This window comes from Octodon degus, unplaced genomic scaffold, assembly GCF_000260255.1.
Source record: "Octodon degus isolate 3935 unplaced genomic scaffold, OctDeg1.0 scaffold00098, whole genome shotgun sequence".
In the NCBI taxonomy this organism is placed as follows: domain Eukaryota; kingdom Metazoa; phylum Chordata; class Mammalia; order Rodentia; family Octodontidae; genus Octodon; species Octodon degus.
The window spans coordinates 3,795,357-3,814,719 of record NW_004524674.1 but is presented as its reverse complement, the minus strand read 5'-3'; the positions used below and the strand labels follow the sequence as shown (position 1 = coordinate 3,814,719).

The window sequence follows — 19,363 nt, the reverse complement described above, 5'->3', positions numbered from 1 at the left end:
TCTCTCTCTCTCTCTCTCTCTCTCTCTCTCTCTCTCTCTCTCTCTCAAATAAATAAAAAATAAAAATTAAAAAAACACAGACCTGAGGATCAGTGGAACATATTAGAAGATGCAGACACAACTACAAACATTCTTAGCCAACTTATCTTTGACAGAGGGGCCAAACATGCTCACTAGAATGAAGATAGCATCTTTAATAAATGGTGCTGGAAAAACTGGCTTTCCATATGCCAAAGACTAAAACTAGATCCATGTCTAGCACCATACACTAAAGTAAAAATGGGTCAAAAATCTAAACATTAAAACAAGGGCCGGCCTGATAGCTCAGTGGACTAAAGCATTTGCCTAGGCAGAGTGCAGTGGCTGGGTTCAATCCCCTTTGTATCATGCCGGCCCCGCCCACAGGGCATGCTGAGATGGCAATGGAGACTGGGCATGATAGCATGCACCTGTAATCCCAGTGCTTGGGAGGCTGAAAACAGGAGAATCACTACAAGTCCGATCTATAGTGAGTCTCTAGACCCTGTCTCAAATACAGGAAAAATAAATAAACATTAAAACAGAAACACTAAATCTGTTGGAAGAGAAAGTAGGTAGAAGTTGTGAAATTGTAGGAGTATGCAGAGAGTTCATGAACAAAAACCAAAATACATGGAAAATACTTCCAAGAATCAACAACTGAGATCTCATTAAAAAGTTTTTATGAGTTTTACGTCAAGGTGTAGGCAAGATAGCTCAGAGGACTAAAACACTGCTCAGGCAAGCGTAGGGACTTCAGTTTGATCCTCGGCACCACATGCTACGCCAGCCCCACCCCCAAGGTGGGCTGAGCTGGCTAGAGAGTCCAGACGTAGTGGCATACGCCTTTAATCCCAGCACTGGGGAGGCTGAAAACATGTGGATCCCTATGAGCCCAAGCTGCATGAGACCCTGTAGCAATCAAATACATTAAAAAGAAAGTTTTCACACATCAAAAGAAATAACCAGGGCTGGGGAGATAACTCAGTAAAATAAGCATGATCCTGAGTTCAATCCCCGGTACAGCAAAAAAATAGATAAATAAATAATAATAGTAATAATTAAACACAAATTCTAGAGCTGCTCCGTGACTGCATGAAGCTTTGGGGGGACAACTAGACACAAATCATAACATTCCACCCCTAGACCCCTAAAGACTCATGCATTTCCTTTTATGCAAAAGACATTTTAGTTCATTTCTTAAACTTTCCAGAGCCCTAACAGTTTCAGGATTGCTGAAAAGTCCAAGTCCCAAGTCTCCTCAGAGATCTAAGGAAAACTCTTAGCTGTAAACCCCTGTACAAATGAAGAGTTAAACACTTCCAACACTCAATGGCACAAAAATGAACATTACCATTCCAAAAGGTACACATAGCAGGATACCAAGTGTTGGGACTGAAGCAAATCCAAAATCCAGAAGGGCCAACATTAAGTCCTGTAGTTTCATGTGGAACATCTGACGCAATCTTTGGCAAATTGTGAGCTCCATGTGGCTCCACCTCTATGGTTCTGCTGCTGGTAGCTCCTATGACTTCCCTCTTAAGCCTGCTTTGCTCCTTTCTTGCAGTTTTCCTCAGATGATCCACCTTCCTGGCTTTTCCAACCTTCTGGGGTTTCTCCTGCATAGAATTTTCACTCACAGCTTTATATACTGAACTTCCAGGGTCTCTTTTGGCTGTAGGGGTCAAGTGCCTCGATCACTGAGCACTGTGACCCTGATTCCAAGGAACAAAATCACTATGTCACCACTATTCTTAAATCCAGTTTGGCTGCTGCTGCCATTCTAGAACATGGTAGTCTGCAGCTTTCTCCCGAAGGCAAAGTCCCTCACCCTTGCAGTTCTGAGGCTGCAGAGGGTGGAGACCTACTGCCGTCTGTGAGGCCCTCAGGCCATCCTTTCCATTTTCATGTTCCTTCCTGGCAATGGAGATCCTTTCTGCTCTATCTTTGCAATCCACAGCTTTATTGGCACATCCTTTCTGGCCAAACTCACAGCATTTTAAATCATCCTGCTTGGCTCTTTGTTCTTTGCCACTGCCATGAAAGGCTGCTCTCTGCCATATGCCACTCTGCCTTGGAGCCAGCTGAGTATGGACTGAAACCTCCACTAACTGAGCTAAATAAACCTTTCCTTCCTTAATTTTTGGTGTTGGGTATTTTGTCCCAGCAACAAAGGAAAAGTAACTGAGACAGAATTTGGTACCTGGAGTTGGGTTGGCTGTGACTGCCTCATCATGTTGTTCAAGAGCTTTTGGAGATGGAAATAAGAAAGGTTCGAGATAGTGCCTGAAAGAGAAGCACTGGAACACCTTTGGATGTTCTCTATGGGAGATTCTGTTCAGAGCTCAAAAGACCAGAATGCTGATAGAAATCCTTCCTGTAAAGACCAGGCTGGGGGTGTTTCTGCTAAAAGGACTGCATTGGTTGTTGGACTCTAGATGATTTGTGTTTTGGCTTGGCAGAAAGCTTGTCTACATTTTGCTCATGTCCAGAGACTTTGTCTGAGACAGATTAAGTGTGGTGGACTGGTTAATCTTTTTTTTTTTTGGACTGGTTAATCTAACAAAGGAAATTTCAGGACAGTTGAATGTTGAGGTAGTGGCATTGTTATTGTTGGGGGGTTTTAGGCAGATTTATATTGAGAATCAAGAGTGGGGGGGAGGCAGCAGCTGTGCTGCTAGCTAGCCTCTTTCCCCTCCTTACACTGTAGTGCAGATTACCTGCTCCAGGGCAGGTGCAGCTCCCACACCCACAATAATCAATCACAAATCCCAGAAAAACTGGGATGAGGGAAAGGAGAAAAGAGAGGGAATGGGAAAAAGAAGCAGCAAGATATAGTATGTCATGGAGTGTAATGGCACCTGACTGCATGAGACTCTGGCAGGACAACTAGACACAAACCATAACAACTGTCTCTCAGACAAAGGACTTCTATGTAGAATATATGAAGTTTTAAAAAATCAGACCCCTAAAATTCAAAAGACCCTATTCCAAAAATGGACACCTGAGATGAGTGCACGCTTCTCAGATGAAGAAGTACAAATGGCAAATAAATACATGAAAAAATGTTCAACATCTTTGGCCATTTAAGAAATGCATATTAAAAAGACAGATTCCATCTCATCCCTGAAAGAATGGCTATCATCAAAAGTCAACCAGTAACAAATGCTAATGGGGCCATGGGGAAAAAGGGACCCTTGTCTACCATAAGTGGTGCAACCACTGTAGAAATCAGTGTAGAGATACCTCAGAAAATTAGGATTAGAGGTCCCATTTGACCCAGCTATTCTTCTGAGTATCTTCCCAAAAGAAATGAAAATAACGTACCACAACGATATATGTGCACTCCTGTTTATAGCAGTGCAGTTTGTCATAGCTAAATGTTGGAAACAACCCAAATGCCCATCAACTGAGGAATGAATAAAAAAAAAACTGGTATTTTTATAAAATGGAATATTACTCAGCTATAAATAAATTTGAGGTTTTTAATAGGTAAATATATGCAACTAGAGACCATACTCATAAAAATGAAATAAATCAGACCTGCATGTATAAACATCGTATTGTCTCCCTAGTGTAAGAACCTGAAAGAGTAAGTAGAATCTGAGAAGTTCATTCGATACTGTGAAAGGGAAAACAATTGTTCAAGGGAAGAAAACACTGGGATGAGGGAAAGGAGAAAAGAAAGAAAAAATAAAGAGAGGGAATGGGGAAAAAAAGCAAGGTATAGCATGTCGTTGGGTTTGGTGGTACATGCCTATAATCCCAGCATTTGGCAGACTGAAGGAGGATTGCTGTGGCTTTGAGGCCATCCAAGGCTATATAATGAGTTTAAAGATAGCCTGAACTACATAGTCAAACCCTGTCTCAAGAAAAAAAAAATCATGTACAGTAACAAATCCCCTGTGACGAATGTTATCATTATGGTATATAAAAAATGTACCAATAAAAATTTGAGAACAGTAAAAAATAAGTCATCTGTAAACAGTCATAGAAATGTAGAAAACAGTTATTTATCTGGGGAGAGAGTAGTGTGGAAAAGGTGTGAGAGAGTTAGATTGGACACCCAGTGTGAAGCTGGTTGAGCACCACTCTTTGGCTGCCTGAGATCATGCAGGTCCCCACTATTCCTGATACTTCTACAGCTTCTTCTCATCTAGTTACTAAGACAATCTCATAATAGGTCTACTAAACCTATGCATTAGAATAGGCCAGGTTATCTGGTAAATACAGATTCTCACTCTTTACCCCAGACCAGTAGAATCTCTCGAAACAGATTCTAGGAGTCTGCTTCCCAAATGACTATGTGCCCTGTACTTTGAGGACCACTACTACAAAACATCCTTTATAACGTCTGTTCTAAGCTTTCCACTCTGATTTTTAGGAGGTGATCTTTCTTCCAATTTAACTATCATCAAGCCAGACATAGTGCATGGTTGTCATCCTAGCAGTGCCCTATAATCCCAGCACTTGGGAGACTGAAGCAAGAGAATCAGAGTTGAGGCCATCCTGAGCTACATGGAGAGTTCAAGGCCAGTCTGAACTGAATAGTGAGACCATCTCAAAAAAAAAAAAAGACTACCGTCAAGGTCACTGGGTATTTACTGAGCTCCCTCATCTTCTTCTTGATCTGAACAACCACAGTCTTTTCATTTACCTTGTTTTGTCTTCTCTTACTTGTCATGATTTACCCCTGCCTGGTTTCTGTCTCTTCCTTACTTCCAACAGCTAACAAGGAACGAACTGAACTGCTAAGAAGAGAACAGAATTTGAGTTTTAAGAGAAAGGCCAGGAGAAGGCCTGAAGCTGCACATTACAAAGCTGTGCCTGGCCCAGCCAAGACCACAGCCTCTCCCTCTGGAGGCTTCTTACCATGGAAGGTGGTGACCAGGAATATAGTAACAGCATTTGAAAGGCCACATTTGTACCTTAATCACACCCTGGGCATTGCAAAGCCTTGAGTATGTGCATAAGAGAGAAACAGGCACTGTTGGGTTTTATCTTTCCACTACAGACCACTGGAGGATATTTATAAACTGTGGAATCAAGTGTACGTATACCTAGCCTGGGGGTGTCACCCAGGGGCAGAGTGTTTGCCTAGAATGCTTAAGGCCATGGGTTGAGCTCCAGCACCACAAAGTCAAACCAAACCAAACATGCATATATACATGAATACACATATTTTTGTTTTGTTTTATTTTTTGAGACAGGGTCTTTCTGTGTAGCCCAGGCTGACCTTAAACTCACAGCAGTCCTCCTGCATCTGCCTCCTAGAGTACAGGGATTACATGTGTGTGCCACCATGCCTGGCCACACATATGTTACTAAAAAAATTAATTCCTTTGTCATCTTCCCTTTTGGTTTCTTTCTGCAGACATAAAACATATTCTCTCTCTCTCTCTCTCTCTCTCTCTCTCTCTCTCTCTCTCTCTCTCTCTGTCCATTCTCACTCAGTTTAGGCTGGCCTTGAATTTACTGTGATCCTCCTACCTCAGCCTCCAGAGATCCCAGATGTGTACCACCATGCCCAGCTTACCCTCCCAAATTAGAAAATCCTCTTGGTTGATCCTTACTCTCTCCTCCAGGCATTATGTGAGTTCCCTTTTCTTCTCAAAGTTAGACTTTTTTAATGAGGGTGCTGCCCTCTGTCATCTTTACTTCCTTATTTTCTCTAGCCCTGCTCTCTGCCCTCTGTTCTCACAGCTGCATTTCATACATAGGTTTCCAGTCGTTCCCTGGGGTGTACAGCGTGGGATATTTTTCCCAGTCTGTACCTCTCGGTAACATTTGAGGCCATGGCACCCTGGCCTCCCCATGGGATGCCTCCACAGCTGCTCCTCACAGGCTGGCTGTGACTGTTGTATTCTGTCTTCCCTGTGCTCCATCCATGTCTGTAAGTGGTTCGTACTCATGAATGTCTTTATATATATCTCCAGATTTCTGTTTCTCAGATGCCTGATACATGTGTTCTGTAAGCTTCTTCTTAGAGCTCAGACTCAGAATACTGCCCCTCGGCATGGGAAGGCTTTCTCCACTTCCTTTTTCTTCTTCCTTTTTCTTTTTTTACCCCTGAGGCTCCACTCTTCTTCATTTTTATCCCTAGTTGGAAGTGAACTCAAAGTCCTCAAGCACTGTTTCACTGTCTCTAGGGGACCAGAGGACATTCTGAACTAGAATAAAATTCTCTCCCCTGACACTGTAAAGCAGCTTTCTTTTTCTTTCTTTTTTTCTTTTTCTTTTCTTTTTCAGTACTGGAATTTGAACACAGGGGCCTTTATAGTAAGTTAAATCTTCACTCTTTTTTTTTTTTTTTTTTTTTTGAGGCAGGGCCTCATTGTGTTGCTCAAGCTGAACTCCAGCTTACAGTCCTTTGCATGAGCCTGCCAGAGAACTGGGCTGGAGAGGGGAGCCCCAGCCTAGCAATGCAGGTGCTGTCTGGCCCAACTTCCTCCCCATTTTCAGGAAAGAAATAAGGCCCTAAAAATACATACTTGATGAGGGGACATGGCTAATACCTGCTTGGCTGAGAAAAGGAGGCACAGAGAGTTCTTCTTGCTCATTTGCCTTACCCCAAAGCACTTTCTCATTGTCACCTGCTGTCCTCTAACCTGGAGATCCCTTCACCTGCCCCCAGTGCCTCAGACTATAACTCAGAAGCTGTTGCAGCAGGAAAACTTGAGTTGAGAAAAGAACCAAAGGCGAGTGGCTCCCTGCTGGCCCCTCCTTCACCCTATTACCTTGCTCCTCCTCACCTTTAAAATAAAATGATAAAACCAGACTCATGCATAAACATTGTATTGTCTCTAGTGTGAGAAACAGAAAGAGTAAATAAGATCCAAAATGTACAATAGATATTGTGAAATGAGAAGAAACTGTACAAAAGGAAGGAACAACTGAGATGGGGAAAGGAGAAAAGGTTTGTACTACTATTGTTTGACAGTTAAATGCTGATGTCTTATATTCTGAATTCAAAGATAAGAATCTTCAGTGTTGGGCTGGTGAGATGGCTCAGTGGTCTAAAGCACCTACTTAGAACAAGCTTAGCAAAGCACAGGGACTGCGGTTCAGTCCCCCAGCACCACATTCCAACCAGCCCCACCCCCTGGTGGGCTGAGCTGGCCACACACACACACACACACACACACAAATAAATTTTTTTTAAAAAAAAGAATCTTCAGTGTTATCTTAACCATTTTACTCTCCTATTGTTTTGCAATTTTGAGTTTTTTCTCTTAAAATTAGAAATGATGATGATAATTAACTTTTATTTGGGAAACACTGTGCTAGACTCCATTTAGCCTTTTGGGCATTACCTCACTTGAAGCGCATACCAGTCCCAAAGATGGATCCCCAGAGATGGGTCCTCGGGCCCCCTCATTTTTGGATGAGGATTCAGACACAGAGCTTTTGAAGTGGGCAGCACATTTTTGGAAAACCATCTAGGCTCTGACTTCCATGTTCCTCTTCTTTCTGACTTTTCTCATAGAGGCTGGGGAGATAGCTCAGTGGCACAAGTGCCTACTTGGCAAGTGCAAGGTCCTGAGTTCGATTCCCGGTGAAAAAAAAGGTTTGGGGGATGCTGCCAGACTTTTCCCATAGAGTAGTAACTCTGAACCACCCAGAGAAAGGGCAGCTGGCCATCAGGGCCCCCCTGCAACCCGCACTAGTAATACCCTCCTGCATTGTTTATATCCTCACCAAAAACTCTCCATTCAGTGTTATAGTCCTTCCTTGAAGTGCTAACACATTGCTCTTTTTGTCTCTTCCATCCCTTTCCCTCAGGACCCTGCTGGGATCTTTGAGCTGGTGGAGGTGGTTGGCAATGGAACCTATGGACAGGTGTACAAGGTGAGGCTCTAATATACAGTGTGACCTCCATGTCTGTAGCGCTCTTTGAGAGGATGGGAAAAAAGTAGGTTCCACCCAGGTCTGGAGATTTGAGAGACCTACAAGAGATTACAGACTGAAGTCCCTCTTGGAAAGGGGATGAAGTGTATCTCAGTGGTAAAACACTTGCTTAACACACCTAAGGCCCAGGTTTCATCCTCAGCATGGGAGTGGGGTGGGATGGGAGGGTAGATGTGAGAGAGAGGAGAGCAAAGAGAACTAGAAGGTAGAATTTGACTGGCTGCTGGATGTGGAGGTGCATGTCTGTAGGCTTAGCACTGGGGAGGCTGAGGTAGAATCGCCATGATTTTGAGGCTAGCCTGTGCTACATAGAGAATTGAAAGCCAGCTTGAACTACATAGTGAGACTCTGTCTCCCCCCAAAAAAACCCAAACAAAAAACCTCTGGCTAGCTTCTGCCTTTTGAGTATAGAGCTAGTCCTGGGTATGGCAGGAACAGGTCTACAACTAAGTGGCTATGGGTCAAGAAGTAGGCAGAGCCAGGAGGCATTAAAAAGTTATGGGGATGTGGCTGTCAGAGCCCATCTGGGAATTCAGAGTTCAGGCCTAAGTATGGGTTTGGCTACTCCAAGACTTAGGGTTGATAGCTTTTACAGGTAGCTTTCCATAGAGGGGAAGTGTCTTTCTTAACCCCCTGCAGCAAAGCTGGAGACAGCTCAGGGCTTCTGCTTTTTTTTTTTTTTTTTTTTTTTTAAAGAAACAGTATCTCACTATGTAATTCAGGCCAGCCTTGAACTCCCTGCAGTCCTCCTGCCTCAGACTCCTAGTGCTGGGATCACAGGTGTGCATCACCATGCCTGACAGGCCTTCTGCTTTTGAGGCTATCTCCCCGACAGAAGCAGGGTTCTCTTGGCCACTGATCATGGCCAGCCCACCTCTCTCACATGGCCTGGCCACTGCCCATACTTTGATGAGGGGAAACAGCCACAGAAGGGAGCAGGATGTTCAAGGTGGGTGGTGACCCGGGCTAGAGGCTCACTAGAACACACAGCTTGCCTCTTATCTCTAGATACAGTGTGTAGTATTTTCACAAGTGCCCTCTGTTTCTTGGGTCACCTGCCTTCTCCACCCTCCTTTCCTTGTAAACTTTAGGGAAATGGCCACTCCCCCCATGCCTCATCTTTTGCCTGATTGTTGCCATGGAAATAGCAGCTCTGTGTGCTTCTTCTTCTCTAGGCTTTAGTATATGTGCTGCCAAAGCTATCACTAGGCTTGGGGTCTTGGATTCCCACTAAGGACAAAAATAATCCATGGCCCTGCACTATTCATGTTCATGTCATGAAAGACTGTCTTCCCCCGACCCTGTCCAAGTCTTTGATGGCTCTTACTAGGGATTTCAGAAGGATAGGTGCAGATAGGAAGTGACTAGGGCAGGTAACGAAGGGAAAGTTTTCCGAGTCAGTGGTATATACCTGTCATCCCAGCACTGGGAAAGCTGAAGCAGGATTGCCACAAATACAAGGCCAGCCCCTGAACTACATGGCAAGACCTGGTTTCGAAAATACAAAAGAACAAAAGAAAGAAGGGGAAGTTTCCTCCCATGAAATCTGGTGGTAGGGCACTGACACATGTTAGCTGGCCCCTCTGTATCCTCAAGTTCCCTAAAATCTCAGCTGCATCTCTAGTCTTTCCTGACAATACCAAACCTTGGGAATAGGGTTGATCCTGGGAGAGGCTTCTTGTCTAGAGTGGGTAGGCCAGGCAACAGTGCATGTTTTGTTTTGTTTTGTTTTGTTTTGTTTTGTTTTGTTTTGTTTTGTTTAATGTATTTAGTGCAGGGTCTATAGGGCCTCACTACATAGATCAGACTCATAGTGATCCTTCTGTTTTCAGCCTCCCAAGCGCTGGGGTTACAGGTTCACCACCATGCCCATTCTTTATGGCCTCTCAGCATGCCCCAGGGGGCAGTGCTGGCATGGTACACTGGGGATCGAACTGGTCCCTGTGTCTGCCTAAGCAGGCACAAGAGTACATTTTGTTTTGCATGGGCAAAGCCCCTTACTCCCTAGGTACCTCATTAGGATGGAAGATTGTCACTCCTCACTCTCATTTTCTATCCAGGGAGGCTAAAAAAGAACATAAATATGCATCCCTTGGTTTCTTTTTCTTTTTTTTTTTTTATTATTATTTTGAGACAGGGTCTTTTCTATGCAGTTTAGGCTGACCTTGAGCTCAATTTGTGAGCCCAGGCTGGCCTTGAACTCACGGTGTTTCTCAGGCCTCAGCCTTGGGAGTGCTTGGATCACAGGTGTGTACCACCATGCCTGGCTATCTCTTGTGTTTTTAATAGGAGACTCTTCATTGTTGTTGAGCATTTTTACAGCTGAGAAGTACAGGGTAGATAGTTTTTCTTTCAGCCATAAGACTTAGTAATTCATTTCCCTCTATCAACCTCTATGACCAACAAATGGACTGAGTTAAGAGGCACATTCTAAACTAGAAAATGGCTGAATGACTGGGTGTGGTAGTGCACACCTGTAATTCCAGCACTCTGAAGGCTGAATCAGGGCGATCATTGCAAGTTCGAGGCCAGCCTGGGCTACCTAGTGAGGTTAAAGCCAGTCTGAACTTCTTAGACAAGACCCTGTCTCAAAAACCAAAACAAAAAGCAGCTGAGTGATTTGGCCTTTCTACAAATTAAGCCTTCTCCAGCATTCTGTTCCCTGAGCACAGACCCAGGTCTCTTCGAACTTGGCTCACTGTCCTGCAGGGTCGGCATGTCAAGACTGGGCAGCTGGCTGCCATCAAGGTCATGGATGTCACGGAGGTAAGGAGTGGAGCCCATCATAGGGAAGGCTGGGCATCAAGAGGGTTGTGGGACTCTCAAGGTTTATCTCTTCCCACATACCTAGGATGAGGAGGAAGAAATCAAACAGGAGATCAACATGTTGAAAAAGTATTCTCACCACCGCAACATTGCCACCTACTATGGCGCCTTCATCAAGAAGAGCCCCCCTGGGAATGATGACCAGCTCTGGGTGAGAAGTAACTCCCACTTTTCCTTCCCACACCTCCTGCCCCCAGGCTACTGTTGTGGAACCAGGGTCACTGCCCCATATTTCTTCTGTTAGCTTCCCTTCAGCATGTACAGCCTCCCTTGTCTCTGGATCCAGAGGGATCTCATGACTCACATAACTCCAGTCCTGTCCACACATTACAGCCTCTTGTCCTCTTACAGGTTTGGTGACAAGGGTCCTGGTGTTTGCCCCTACCTTGTCTGATAGGCATAACTTCATAAACAGACACCAGAATACTGGTCAGGGCTGGAAGGCATCGCAGGGAGCTGTCCATGAGTTCTCCTGCCTTTGAGCGCAGTTCTTAGACACAAAACCAGTGTGTTTGTGGCAAAGGACAGGACTGCTCCATTGGTGCACAAACCTCCTAAGTGATTATTTATTTGTACTTGCATTTATTTTGTGCTTAATTTATTCCTGTGCCATGAGGTGTTTTTTTGTTTTCTTCCCTTGTAAGTTTTTGTTTCTTCAGTTTCTTCTGGAGTATCTTTATTTCTTCTGTGAAACTTCCTCCTCCAGTTCAGGACAACTTTTCCTTTTTAGTAAGGATTGTCTCAATGTGGCAGGGACAGCTCATGTATGTTAATCTGGCCATGAGCTCCATAAATACTACAGCCCATCTTGAGTGCTTTGTTCACCTGGATATGTTCAGTGACCGCAAAATCTACATCTAAACCCTTAAGTTCAGCATTACTTTCTGCATTTTAAACATATGCAGCAAAAATTTAGCACTCTTTGAGCCACCAACCCTGTGCCCAGCCCATTATTTAGTCTGGGCCCATCTTCCAGCTCCACTGTTATAACACCGGAATGGCACACTTTGCTTCTTTAATGAGACATCCTTCAGATCCTTGGTTGACTTTAAGATATGCATACCCGGGACTAGGGAGATGGATCAGTGGAATAAGCGCTTCCCTGGCAAGCGCAGGGGTCTGAGTTCAATTCCTGGTTCTGCCAAAAAAAAAAAAAAAAAAGCATACTCTTGATGGCCTAGGCAGTTTCATGGATGTTCTTTAAAATTAGCATAAAGTTTTTAGCCTCTTGTTTTGCATGATTTTGTGGGTTTTTCTGGGTCAAGAGAGTAGCAAACCATTCCATAGGTCATCTCAGACCATTTATAGGTACAGAACCTGGATGGTTGTGTAAACCAGAGGCTACCCACATTCCTCATAACCCAGAACACTTCTACGAATTGCTGTCCTCTCCAGCCTGGGCACTGCAAATTCTCCTAGCCTTCCCCTTGTACTGGGCCCAATCCTGAAGAAAAGCAATCAGGAGCTTCATGAAGGCTATTGGGAAATTTTGAGTTCATGTCACATCTCCCTTTCTAGCAGTCAGCCAGGCAAGTACTTAGTAAGTACCTTCTGTGTACCCTGAGCAGGTGAGTGAACCATGGCTTTCTGGGGATGCATACACATACACACAAAGAAGGGTACTTGGCAGGTATGTGTATGTAGTAGGAGAGCATTGAAGACTGGTGGTTTTGCAATAGTGGGCAGGTTCTCTTCTAGGCCTGTTGACCTCTGTTTTCTACCACTGTGCTTTGCTGGACCACAGGCAGCCTCAAGCTGGGGGGCATGCAAATTATTCTTCCTGCCTAACAAATATATGCATCCCATGCAGTCTTTTTCTGCATGACATGTGACTTTTAGTAAAAGCACTTGCACAAGAAGTCTTCTGAGATTCTCTTTGGCAGATATCTGGGCTAATCCAGCAGACCTGGAGAATCACTGATTCTCGCTTTCTTGCCTTTAAGTCAGGAATGGCAAAAGTTTTCTGTGAAAGGCAAGACAGCAAATATTTTAGACATGTAGGTCGCTAAAAATTGAATGCCATATCATTTCTATGTATGTATCCTTAAGTATGATTTTCCCCCAACCAGTAAGAATTATATGAACTATTCTTAGCTGAATGACATACAAAAGCAGGTTTTGACCGGCGATTATAGTTTGCAGACCCCTGCTTCAGAGCTATAATTCTTAATTTTTTTGGAGTTTAGTGTTCCAGTGCAAATTTGATAAATGTACTGGACTCTTTCTCAAGGAAAATGCGCATATCTACATCATTGTGTTGAAGATTTCAAGGATTCCTTTGCCTTACTCTTGTTCCCTCCCTACCTTGCCAGCTCCTTTCAGCTATATTCATTTTGCTTTCTCTCCTGATCTCAGGGAGTCCTGGGGCCTCTGTGAGGGGTCATGGGGCTCCTGCTATCCAGCTCAGGCCAGTTCTGGTCCCAAGGACTCGGGTCCTCCAGGAATCTTGCAATGGGTGGAAGCCTTGCCTAACCAATATTTTCTCTTACATTACATTCCTGGGACCATAGCTGGTGATGGAGTTCTGTGGTGCTGGTTCAGTGACTGACTTGGTAAAGAACACAAAAGGGAATGCTCTGAAAGAGGACTGCATTGCCTACATCTGCAGGGAGATTCTCAGGGTGAGTTTGAGGGACTCTACCCCACCTCAAAGGGACTCCATGGACATAGATCCTCAGACCATTGGAGGAAGCAGTCCTTGTCATCAAGTTTTATTATTTCTTCATTTTAATTCAGCTTCCAGGCTTTACTGGGAGCCACTGCTTTTAAGGAAGCTTTTTCCCCTGGGACGTACTTGGGCTGCAGGTGGGGAGGGTCTGCGCCTTCAGTCCAGCCCTCCATCCCCCTCATCACACTCCTTCCCATCCAGTGCCATGCTGTAGCTGATTTTCTCCTCCCCTCTGCTGTCCCAGGGGCTGGCTCATCTCCATGCCCATAAAGTGATCCATCGAGACATCAAGGGACAGAATGTGCTGCTAACAGAGAATGCTGAGGTCAAGCTAGGTGCGCTGGTTCCACCCAAGGGCCTTTTCCCTCTAGGGCAAAGCATGGGGGGCCCCTGTTTCCTCTGTGACTAGTCCAACCACCTGACCTGAGTGCTGGGTAGGCCTGCTCCCTCTGCCCTGTGAGGTCTCCCTCCTGCCTCCTCTGGAAAGTCCCAGAGGAGCTTGTGTCTGCCATCTGTTGGGCTCTAGGTGCTGTGCATCCTTCAGAGGGAGGTGGGGTACCAGTGATCCTTTCTGGTTGGGATATCATCTCTTGGTCCCCAGAAGGCAGAAAGATGGATTCTTCAGGATGTTGACAGGAAGAAGAGGTTGCTAAGGGTGTCTAGGTGGAGACAGGGCTTCACCACCTCAAATGAGGCACACACAGGCATGTAAGGAAGTGGGGCAAGGAAGCAAAAGGGACTCTTATGCTGACCTCTTTCCATGTCTCGCAGTGGATTTTGGGGTGAGTGCTCAGCTGGACCGTACTGTGGGCAGACGAAACACTTTCATTGGGACCCCATACTGGATGGCCCCAGAGGTCATCGCCTGTGATGAGAACCCTGATGCCACCTATGATTACAGGGTATGCAGTGGGACAGTGGGAGCAGGGGCAGGAAGTGAGATGGGATAATGGGCAGGTTAAACATTTGGGTGCATGAATAGGCCAGGGGACAAAGTGAAGGCATGGTAGGGGCTGGTGAGATGGCTCAGTGGTGTAAAGCACCTACTTAGAACAAGCTTAGCAAAACACAACAGGGACCGCGGTTCAATCCCCCAGCACCACATGCCAGCCAGCCCTGCCCCCTGGTGGGCTGAGCTGGACACACACACACACACACACACACACACACATAAATAAATAAAATTTTTTTAAAAAGTGAAGGCATGGTAGTGAAATGTCACCAGTGAGGGGTGAACATTTTATGATAAGGAAAGTATAGATGGAAAGATGAGATGATTTGGAAGAGAAAAGGCCTTAGGAAGAGGTGTAGACTCTGAAGAGGCTAGGAATGGTGGGAGAGAAGAGGATACTGGGCACAGTTATCAGACTCACCTGTCCTTTTTTCTCTCCTCTCCTTAGAGTGACATTTGGTCTTTAGGAATCACAGCCATTGAGATGGCAGAGGGAGCTCCCCGTAAGTGTTGAGTCTGCCCTGGGTAGGGGGAAGAGAAAGGAGAGCCCAGAGAGTGGCTGTGGGGATGGAGGTGGTTCTGGGAAACACCGTGAGAGGTTCTTTGATGAAAGAGACTGTGTCTCTCCTGTATCCCAGCTCTGTGTGACATGCACCCCATGCGTGCCCTCTTCCTCATCCCTCGGAACCCTCCACCCAGGCTCAAGTCCAAAAAATGGTAGGTCTTTGAGGGTTTGGAAAGGAAGGACTGTGGGTGAGGTCACTCCCATCCCAACTCCATTCTGTGTTCTGGCTTGGACCCAGGGCAGCATGTGGCAACTGGGGTTAGGCTATGGAAAAGCCAGGAAAGAAATTTAGCTGACTTTTGCATATGAATGGTCTGCCTTCTTCCTATGGTGACCCCTCTCCTTTCCAAGGGGAGCCCTACCAGTGTGAGCCTCCAATGTTTCCAGGTCTAAAAAGTTCATCGACTTCATTGACACATGTCTCATCAAGACTTACTTGAGCCGCCCACCAACCGAGCAGCTACTGAAGTTCCCCTTCATCCGTGACCAGCCCACAGAGCGCCAGGTCCGCATCCAGCTCAAGGACCACATTGACCGGTCCCGAAAGAAGAGGGGGGAGAAAGGTCAGTAGACAGAGGAGCAGTGGGTCTTAGGAGGTCCATCTATCCCCTCAGTCCTTTGCTCTTCTTCATCCCTGTGTCCTCTGGTCTCCCTTTCATGTTCCCCTTCCCGGATCCAGTTCTCCCTTGTCAAAGGAGATCTCTTTTTCCAAACTTTTGGCCTTAGAGGAGTTTTTAGCACCTAATTTGAGTCAGCTTCCCCAGTGAGCAATGTCCTTTCACATCCCCTGAGAAAACTTGTATTGAGCATGTGCCTGTCCTGCCTCACATGGGATCTAGTCCCCTCTGTCTAGGCCCCAACGTGAGATCCACTATCTTCCCTTTGATCCAGGGAGGCAGGTGGGATCCTTGTGCTCCATCATCCAGACAGATCTTATTGGTTGTCCCTATCCAAGGTTTCCCTAGCCCAGGGTGGGGTCTGGGGCACTGGGTGAAGAAACAGCAGTGATCTCCCCCCTGCAGAGGAGACAGAATATGAGTACAGCGGCAGTGAAGAGGAAGATGACAGCCATGGAGAAGAAGGAGAGCCAAGGTGGGTTTGGCAGGTGGAGGCATGTTGGAACCAGCACACATATCTTGTGGTGCATGGCTTTAGGGACAGCCTACAGGTGGTGGTATAGAGAGGTAGGCCTTTATGAATCTAGTCCCTGAGTCTCAAAAGAAATAGAAAGGAAAAATAAGCAAAACGTGTGGGAAACCAGCAGGTGCTGACTCCTGTGCTCCTTTGTGCCACCCTGGCCCAGCTCTATCATGAATGTGCCTGGGGAGTCCACACTACGCCGGGAGTTCCTCCGGCTCCAGCAGGAGAATAAGAGCAACTCTGAGGCATTAAAGCAGCAGCAGCAGCTGCAGCAGCAGCAACAGCGAGACCCTGAGGCGCACATTAAACACCTGCTGCACCAGCGGCAGCGTCGAATAGAGGAGCAAAAGGAAGAGCGGCGGCGAGTTGAGGAGGTAGGGCAGTCTTACCTTTCTTACCTGCTCTGGTTCCATGAGGGCACTGGGGAGAACATGGAGTAACATGGCCCCTTCCAACCCTTCTTTAGACTTTGGAGTGGAAAAGCGCTACCTGGTACTATTAGAGGCTCCTTCCCAGGCCCTGGTGTGCCTCTCTCTGTCCTGCCCAGTGTACATGCTGTGTCAGCAGCAGCCCTCCAGAGAGAGCCGTTTCCCACGAGACTACCCCCTCTTTAGCTCCTGCCGTCAACCTCTAATCCAGGTGTATGTAGCTCTCTGTTTCTTCAGGTGCAGCCAGGGCTCTATGTATAGACATTTAGGTGAAACTGCACATTTGGCTAACAGACGTATGGTGATGTGTTCTGAACATAGAAAGTATACTTGAAAGATCCTCCTTAGACTCTCAGATGTTCTGTTTTTGTGATTTTGGGGTTTGAGCCCACAGAATGCCTAGCTGCATGTCTAACCCTTTTACTGATGTTTTGTTTTGCCTTTTGAGACAGTTGCTAAGTTGCAAGGGCTGGCCTTGTATCTTCCCACCTCAGCCTCCCAAGTAGCTGGAATTACAGGTGTGTGCCACCACAACTGGCTACTTAGGTTATTTCGGCATAGATTTTTCTTTTCTTTTCTTTTTTTTTTTTTTTTTTTGGCAGAACTGGGGATTGAACTCAGGCCCTTGCACTTGCCAGGCAAGCACTTATTCTACTGAGCCATCTCCGCAGCCCTAGATTTTTCCGTAAAGTATATTCTTGTTAGTTTGCTAATAACACCTATGTGAGAACTTCATTTTAATGAATGCAGTTTTATATCACCAATTAAAAATGTGTGTGCAGGGGCCAGGGAGATGGCTCAGTGGAATAAGTGTTTCCCTGGCAAGTGCAAGGGCCTGAGTTCAATCCCTGGTTCCACAAAAAACAAACAAACAAACAAAAACAGTGTGTGCATAAGCATGTATTTAAATGTACTTTTTTAAAAAATTTATTTTGCAGAGGTACATGGTGAGGAAGAAGTACTGATCAGCATTTTTTGTGGTTTTGTTTCTTAAGCACATTTATACTTTGTAGCCCAGGCTGGCCTGAAAGTTGAGGTCCTTCTGCCTCAGCCTCCTTACTACTAGGATTATAAGCATGAACCATCCTGCCCAGTTTAGGTTGGTGTTTTTGTTTTGAGATGGGTGTTGCTTTGTTGCCCGGGCTGATCTCAAATTTGTAGGCTCCTCCTTCCAAGTAACTGAGACCACAGGCAAGCACTGCCATGCTTGACTTTAGCTCAGGTTTTAAAGTGCTCTACATGAGTGTGGTTTTCTTGAGGCAGTTACTTGATTGCAAAGTTCACAGCTGGATTTAATAAAAATTTGTCTAAATAGGAGTGGTACGTGGTAACATTCTTACTGTCTACTCCCTCAAGTAGGCCCCTTTGTTGAACAAAATCTAATTTGCAAAAGATCCTGCTACAGAAGGGTCTTCTAGAGTTTTCTTTTAGTAAATACAGTATTAGGTGAAGAGTACCAAAATCTGGCCTGATAAGGTATCTCCTGGAAAGGGCTGGCAGCTTCACAGAATATGCACAAATTCCTTCAAGTATAGGGGCCACTAGGGCTGAATGAGCTTGACTTTTTGTTGTTGAAAGGGGCAGACTCCTTGGTTAGGAAGATTATGAAACTCAAATGCAAAACCTTGGCTAATGATTTGTCAAGACAGTTCTGTAAACCCAAAATTTGCTTTTCTGTGCGTGGCCATCTGATGCCCTCTGGTGGCCAAACACTAACACTAAGCTGGTGGCATTTGAATTTGTAGGAAAGGTAGATATGAGGCCAGGCATGGAAAGTGTAGATTCTTGATTTTGTTTGTTTGTGGGGGGCGGTGGGCAGAGGAGATGTCGTCCCCCTCCAAGGGAAGCACTCAGCTGTCAGCCTTAGTCCCACGCCCACAGCTACCTTAAGCCATCTTCCTCAAGCCAGGCCCTAGCAGGTGCTGGGTGAAGGTAAGGTGTATTGGTGGAAGCACGTTGACAGCATCCTCATGCTTTCATATCTAGCAGACAAGGAGGCCTGTCCCCAAGTATCCAGGGAGGGGGCTCCCCTCTTGCAGTCCTGTGCTGTCCTAACATCTGACACATCCCTTAAGATTCCCCCCCCCCCTCGCTCACCTATAGCAACAGCGTCGCGAGCGAGAGCAGCGGAAGCTGCAGGAGAAGGAGCAGCAGCGGCGGCTGGAGGACATGCAGGCTCTGCGGCGGGAGGAGGAGCGGCGGCAGGCTGAGCGCGAGCAGGTACTGGCCACAAGCACACACGTGCCTCCCCATCTGCTTCCGTCCACCCTGTCTTCCCTTCCCCTGCTCCTGCTGCCTGCCTCCCCTGCTCCCCAGTGCCCTGTGCCCTTCGCTCCCTTACCCCTAGATTCCTCCTATCTTTTCTAGCTTCACTCTTTCTCTCTGTTTTCTCCCACCCTTCAACCCCTGACCCTGGCTCCCTGCCCTCCTCCTGTCTCTGTGCCTTCATTCCCCATCTCTACCCATTCCCAACTCCTCTCCACTGCACCTTCCCTCATGGTCTCCCCTGCTTCCTCCTCATTGCCTGTGCCCATTCTTCCTGTCTGTGCTGTATTACCCCCCGGGGCTCATCTTCTCCTGCACCCCCTCATCCTCACCTTGCTGATCCCTTCGCCGCTACTGCTGCCCCTCCTCTGCCTCCTCTCCCTCTCTCCCTGCCCTGTGCCCCCAACCTCCCCCGCCCCCCAGGAATATATTCGTCACAGGCTAGAGGAGGAGCAGCGACAGCTCGAGATCCTTCAGCAACAGCTGCTCCAGGAACAGGCCCTGCTGCTGGTAACGGGGTCCCTCGGCATCCGTGGGAAGAAGCTGTCCAGAGCTTTTTTGCTGGACTGGGATGGGCGTACTTCATGGGAAGG

General features: G+C 46.3%; 1 protein-coding gene across 11 annotated transcripts in view; it reads left to right on the top strand.

Annotated features, from left to right (window-relative positions):
- Positions 1 to 19,363, top strand: part of Mink1 (misshapen like kinase 1) — a 57,249-nt gene that overhangs the window by 30,369 nt on the left and 7,517 nt on the right. For 6 of the 11 annotated variants that reach the window (XM_004638344.2, XM_004638345.2, XM_004638343.2 and 3 more), the window contains exons 2-13: positions 7,801 to 7,866; positions 10,636 to 10,692; positions 10,778 to 10,903; positions 13,263 to 13,373; positions 13,665 to 13,755; positions 14,192 to 14,322; positions 14,821 to 14,875; positions 15,011 to 15,089; positions 15,325 to 15,500; positions 15,960 to 16,029; positions 16,241 to 16,451; positions 18,609 to 18,725. In XM_004638344.2, coding sequence (XP_004638401.1) covers positions 7,801 to 7,866; positions 10,636 to 10,692; positions 10,778 to 10,903; positions 13,263 to 13,373; positions 13,665 to 13,755; positions 14,192 to 14,322; positions 14,821 to 14,875; positions 15,011 to 15,089; positions 15,325 to 15,500; positions 15,960 to 16,029; positions 16,241 to 16,451; positions 18,609 to 18,725 — 1,290 coding nt within the window. Of the gene's footprint in view, positions 1 to 7,800; positions 7,867 to 10,635; positions 10,693 to 10,777; positions 10,904 to 13,262; positions 13,374 to 13,664; positions 13,756 to 14,191; positions 14,323 to 14,820; positions 14,876 to 15,010; positions 15,090 to 15,324; positions 15,501 to 15,959; positions 16,030 to 16,240; positions 16,452 to 18,608; positions 18,726 to 19,193; positions 19,281 to 19,363 lie in introns of all 11 variants that reach the window. The other 5 variants (XM_023723457.1, XM_023723459.1, XM_023723456.1 and 2 more) reach the window with 1 other exon arrangement.